Here is a 6503-nt window from a genome sequence, read left to right on the forward strand (position 1 = left end):
AGAAAGGTAAAAGGTAGTTAAGGGACCAATCAGATCTGGTCAGACTTTTACATGGTATAATACCATCCCTCCACTTGGTCACATAGCAAAAATGAACAGCCCGGGTGCTCTCTGCAGACAGTTTTTTTCAAGGAATTAATTTCGTAAAAGACACTGGTGCCTTTTTCGGAAATTGATTCCTAAAACATAATCGACCTGACCTCAACAAGCTGTCACTGTGTTGATTATTGGTATGTAACAAAGTGAAGGGATGGTCTGATACAGGGTGACCCCCAAATAAATGCAACACTCAAAAATGCTAATGACTTCTACATCTGTTGACTGAATCACTTTCTATTTGGGGGACATAAACTTCAGTCTATGCATGACCCTTCCACAAGGTTACAATTCTATAGATTAAATGGTCTGACTTTTGTGCTATTTCAAACAAAGTTGCCAAATTCGGGGATCGACTCAACAGTACGAGGATTGAAATTGAGCGGTAGCCAAACTAACCCGATTTAAGCCCTCCAGATTGTTACCTTCTGAGTAATTCGTATGACATAGTATACCTCAATCATAGTTGTTGTACATAAACTGCAGTTCGTCCACGACCATTCTACAAAGTTTCGAGTCTGTAGGTAAAATGGTTCCACGTTTCCTTTTCTCCAAAATGTGTTCCAAATTACACCTCCGAAATTGTCAATGGCACGAAAGCTTTCCCGTGTAGGGATTGCCCCGAATTTAGCTGTAACTGCTTTCTTCAGGTCACCGATGATCTAGGGGGTGAAGGGGATTTGTGTGTGTAAACTCAAACATTCAGTTAATCCAAAAGGTAAATGTCTGGAGGGTTTAAATCAGGTAAGTATTGCTACCACTTAAAGACACAGTAAACCTCCCGTAAACCATCACATATACTGTCAAGCTTTTACACACATTACAAACACCCTTCCATTTGAACGCTCACCAAACGGGAACATCCTAGGTGCCCTACGTAAAGAGCGATCAATTCTTAAAGAAATAATTTTGCGGATTGTCTCAGAGACAATCGGACCGTGGTGCGTTTTGGCGCTAGACCTAACTTTTAAAATCTAAATAATAAATTGACAGCTTGTTACACAAACGATCTTAAATCATAAAAGAATTCTTTTTTTTCGTCAAGACAAGATCAGTACTATTCGAAGTATTGAAAGTTTGAAAAAAGAAAATCCCGGAAGCAGGGTCACGCAAGGTCGTGGTTCTCGTAGCAGACGACGGTTTATGCCTATCGCCAGTTCCTCTGAACAGTAAAAAACCATCGCTAGAGTTCTTGTGAACCACATCCGTTTGTTTCGTGCATAGTCAGAGGTACATAATAACGTGCTATTGCAGATAAGCTCACATCGAGTCGCATTCAAATTACTAACTGACCACTACATTGTGAAAAAGGGAAACTGGATCACCACGGGTTCACGATGGCGCAGGGGTAAAATAAACCACGCAAAAAAAAAAATTCTTGGAAAATTGTTCGCTCTTTACGGAGGGCACCTAGGATGTTCTCAAGCGGTGTGTGTTTAAATAAAAGGGTATTTGTACTGTGTGTAAAAGCCTGACAGTACTGTGCCTTTAATGTCAAACTTCCTTCTGTTGAGTCGATCGCCGAATTTGGAAACTGTTTTTGAAATTGCACAGAAGTCAGACCATTTAATCTACAAAATTGCAACTTTGTGGAAGGGTCATGCATACGCTGAAATGTATGTCTCCCAAATATCAACTGAGTCGGTCAACAGATGTAGAAGTCATAAGCATTTTTGAGGGTTGCATTTTTGGGGGTCACCCTGTACCTTGTTTCAGCCTTATCAACTCTGATACTGTGAAGCGAACTGTTTTCACGAGGCGGAGTGAGCCTTTAAAAAACAACAAAAAAAACAACAACAACAACAACAACACCAACAACAACAACAACAATAACGTACTCTCCTTCTCAAAGCAAACACACACACACACACACACACACACACACACACACACACACACACACACACACATACTCCACAAACACACACTCACACACACACACATACTCCACAAACACACACTCACACACACACACAGACACACACGAACACACACACACACACACACACACACACACACACACACACACACACACTCTTACAGTCTAACTCAGCTAAAATGTAGCAATTAGTTGAGAGCAAATTAAACACCGAATTAACCATACCAATTTCCAGTCATGTATCAAGTGCCGTACCAGTGTTCGCTCAGTTCTAAATTTAACCAATGGTCTGTGACCTCAATACATAGACAAAATAGGATACATCTCAAGAGCCTTGTCGGCTGCAGGGCGTAGAAACACAAGAGGAAGTTATTTCGGCTTATCCCTCCCCCTCTCCTTCTTTCTCTCTGTAAACTTGTAGGTCTAGTTATTTTTCGGTAACTTACCCAGCAACCAAAATCACTTACCCAACAACGGGCCTGAATCATCGATAGCTCATGGGTTTTAGTCAAGAGCTATCGGAACTACTTTTGAACGACTGAAAAGTTCACAACGTTGATCTGCAGATAGCATACGTTTACGGTGCAAACGCTACACGCATAGCGAAGTTATACAAGCGTATATACACTTTAAGACATGCACACTGATCTTTCTTTTTGTCAATCGATATCGACTTTCTCCAAAACAGTGTGCCTCAGCATGTCCAAAACCCGTACAGACCTTGTTCGATTCCGGTTGCAACTTCCGGAACAAGGACCGCTACTCTCAACACTTCGCGACAACGTCAACAAACCGGCATTCTCGAATAATTATCGTACCGATGATCCACAATATTTCATTTCAAAAGCAAAACGCACGCCATCAAATTCACAGATCTATTCTAATACATGAAAATGAAGAGTTTTCCAACACTTTTTTGCCCCAAAAAACAAACGTCACACAGAATTTGACTCTTAGAACACAAGGCAAACGGGAAATATCTGTCGACTGCTACGTCACATCGAAGAATCATCATGGCAGCGACAGTTCTTTACACGGTAGGCGATTCTGTGCGTGAAATCGGGGGACAAGAGGGTGTGATCACCAAGATAAGAAGGCCCATGGGGTACATGGAATGCCACATCAAAACAACGAAAGGGTCTGAAATCATTCGGTTAAAGCACGAACTTACAAAAATTAACAAGCAAAGTCGTTACCTGAAGCTCCACACCCCACAAAACCAAAACCTGCCTCCAGAGGTTGCAGAGGAGCTGAACAAGTCAGAAGAGGAATTCTTCGCTCCGACACCAAAAAGAAAGTTTGTAACAATTGAAGATGATGACGTGGAAGCATTTATTGCGAACAGTGAAAATCAGAACACACAGAAAAAAACCAAATCAAACATGGCCCTACTTTTCAGTTTCATGAGCTCTACCACGCCAGACGAAGATCAAAATATCGAAAACTTGACCCCTGAAAAACTGAATGCAATCCTGTCCAAATTTTTTATTACCGTCAGAAAAGAAGACGGTGAAAGTTATGAACCAACCACACTGAAAGGCTTTTTCCAAAGCTTTCAGCGTTACCTGAAACGCAAACAGTACGCCTTCAATATCATCACTGATGCAGCGTTTCAAAGAACAAGGGATGCACTTGCTGCAAAGCAAAAAATTTTGAAATCGGATGGTAAAGGCAACGTGCCCAACAAGGCTTCAGCTCTGACGGACAAAGAAGTGGATCAGCTGTTTGACGCGGGGCAGATTGGAACACACCACCCAGAGGCCATCATCAACGGCCTCTGGTGGTACAACACCACCCATTTTGGACTTCGTGGAGTTACGTCGCATAGAAACATGAGATGGGGGGATGTTGTCCTCATGACCGATCCATTTGGTGAAGAATACCTTGAGTAAGTATTAATTCTATTGTCAGGTAAAATCCTGTTCTATAGTTAAGCTGCATGACTTATAATAAACTATCACCAATTGAAGGGGATCACAAAAAAGCGAGCTTCAGCGAGCTTTCTCATGACCGCGATCTGAGACCAAAAGTTTTAACATCCACTGAGACGAGGTGTGTTACCAATTTGTTGTACCTTCAATAAAACAAAATAATGGAAACATGAATAATGCCTCACTTCTGTTAAATCCTATTCTCTCTGTCAGTATGCGTAAGCTATTGGGTATACAAATGTTACCACGTAAAAGAGGAAGGGGTGGGGTGGGGCGAGAAAATTTTTAATTGTGTCAATATTATATATAAGGCCAAATAAAAATATATGTTGGTTTAGGGTAACCCGACCGACCCTATTATTTTCAATAATCACTGAGACGAGGTTTGTAACCTCTTTATTCCTCCTTTCTTCAGTTATTCACATCGTCATACAATCATGCCTTCTTTGTACTCTTTCCAGATACAACGAAAGGACCACCAAAACTAGAACCGGGCCCAACACTGCAAACGTCCGACAAGTCCCACCACGGGCATGGGCAACGCCAGCAGCACCAGACCGCTGTCCCGTGCAGCTATACAAGGAGTACCAGTCAAGAAGACCCAGCCACTGCAGTGGAGCAGATGATCCCTTTTACATAGCAACAACAACTGTGAAGGATCCAACCCAAGATTGTACTTGGTTCCGAGCCCAACCAATCGGACAAAAGAAAATTGGTTTGATCATGAAAAACATGGCGTTAAAATCAGGGCTTGAAGGTTCTAAAAAAATTACAAACCATTCTGCAAGAAAAACCATGATTCAAAAACTGGTGTCAAATGATGTGCCACCCACACACATTGTTCAGATTTCTGGACACAGAAATTTAAACAGTCTGAATGCTTACTCTTCAATAACACAAGAACAACACAGGGATATTTCTCAGTTGATAAGCTTTCAAAAACCTGCAACACAAGTCTCAACAGAAATTGCTAAGACACAACAACAAGTCAGACCAGCACAGCATACAGTTTCAACCCCTGATTTCAGAAACATCACAGGCAATGACATTGACAAAGACATAAAATCGATTTTCTCGGGCAATCTTCACAACTGTACCATCACAATAAACATCAACAAAACTGAAGAAACAACTCACAGTGTCAGTGTTAGCCAAATGTAATTGAAATCAGGAGCAATGTTGAAATTGTAGTGTGTGGGTGGCATATCAACATTGACCAGTTTTTGAATTGTGAAACCATCAAGTTTCAACAAAGTTATTACCCATTCTAATTTCTTCACCTTCGACTCTGACAGTCGTTGTACAGTTTCATCAAATTATTGTTATAAACACACACACTCTTACAGTCTAACTCAGCTAAAATGTAGCAATTAGTTGAGGGCAAATTAAACACCGAATTAACCATACAATTTTCCAGTCATGTATCAAGTGCCGTGCCAGTGTTCGGTCAGTTCTAAATTTAATCAATGGTCTGTGACCTCAATACATAGACAAAACATGATACTTCTCAAGAGCTTTTGTTTGTTTGTTTGTTTGTTTGTTTGCTTAACGCCCAGCCGACCACGAAGGGCTATATCAGGGCGGTGCTGCTTTGACATATAACGTGCGCCACACACAAGACAGAAGTCGCAGCACAGGCTTCATGTCTCACCCAGTCACATTATTCTGACACCGGACCAACCAGTCCTAGCACTAACCCCATAATGCCAGACGCCAAGCGGAGCAGCCACTAGATTGCCAATTTTAAAGTCTTAGGTATGACCCGGCCGGGGTTCGAACCCACGATCTCCCGATCACGGGGCGGACGCCTTACCACTAGGCCAACCGTGCCGGTTTTGTCAAGAGCTTTGTCGGCTGCAGCGCATAGAAACACAAGAGGAAGTTAATTCTGCGTCACGCGCATAACAAGGAGAACTTGTATTACATGTACATGTACGTGTTTTGACCTCTTGCAGATGCTTTCGATTTCTTTGAAAAGCTGATGTGAAACAGAAAACCCGCGTTTAGTTTCTGAGGAACAGCGCTAAGAAATGCGCAGCTGAAACCCAGGCATTAGTTTCTGAGGAAATATAAAGCGGAGAGAAGAGGAATTCTCCATTTGATTAAGTGAAGAGAGGTGTTGAATTTCTTTGATCTGTGTCTGGAGACTTCTTGAGCCATGCTTTTGGTTTTAATTGGCGCTTTGGTCGTACTTCAAGGTAAGAGAGGATGAAACCTTTTGTTTTTTAAATGCTGCGTATACATGTCTGTTTATCATGTTTCTATCAATTGTATATTGAGAGAGAGAGAGAGAGAGAGAGAGAGAGGGAGAGAGAGAGAGAGAGAGAGAGAGAGAGAGAGGGAGAGAGAGAGAGAGAGAGAGAGAGAGAGAGGGAGAGAGAGAGAGAGAGAGAGAGAGAGAGAGAGAGAGAGAGAGAGAGAGAGAGAGAGAAAGAGAGAGAGAGAGAGTGTTTGCGCGCGCGGCGCGCGCGTGTGTGTGTGTGTGTGTGTGTTTTGTCATGCCACTGCTGCTGTCACGAGCCTAATTTTACAAGGATATCAGTGTTCGGTCCCTGTAATACAAAAGAGAGAGATGATGATGATGATGATGATGATGA

The 6503-nt window shown here is 42.1% G+C and overlaps 2 protein-coding genes across 2 annotated transcripts in view; both read left to right on the plus strand.

Annotated features, from left to right (window-relative positions):
• Positions 1 to 2635: 2635 nt before the first annotated feature.
• Positions 2636 to 5230, plus strand: LOC138972234 (uncharacterized protein KIAA1958 homolog). Its single transcript, XM_070344953.1, has 2 exons — positions 2636 to 3863; positions 4368 to 5230. The coding sequence occupies exons 1-2, from the start codon at positions 2989 to 2991 to the stop codon at positions 5065 to 5067; spliced, it is 1575 nt and encodes a 524-aa protein (XP_070201054.1). The 5' UTR covers positions 2636 to 2988; the 3' UTR covers positions 5068 to 5230.
• A 552-nt stretch (positions 5231 to 5782) lies between these two features.
• Positions 5783 to 6503, plus strand: part of LOC138973061 (uncharacterized) — a 20472-nt gene continuing 19751 nt past the window's right edge. Inside the window, exon 1 of the mRNA XM_070345720.1 lies at positions 5783 to 6104. Within this exon, the coding sequence (XP_070201821.1) occupies positions 6065 to 6104 (40 nt within the window). The 5' untranslated portion in view covers positions 5783 to 6064. The remainder of the gene's footprint in view (positions 6105 to 6503) is intronic.

Source organism: Littorina saxatilis, linkage group LG8, assembly GCF_037325665.1.
Source record: "Littorina saxatilis isolate snail1 linkage group LG8, US_GU_Lsax_2.0, whole genome shotgun sequence".
Lineage (NCBI taxonomy): Eukaryota > Metazoa > Mollusca > Gastropoda > Littorinimorpha > Littorinidae > Littorina > Littorina saxatilis.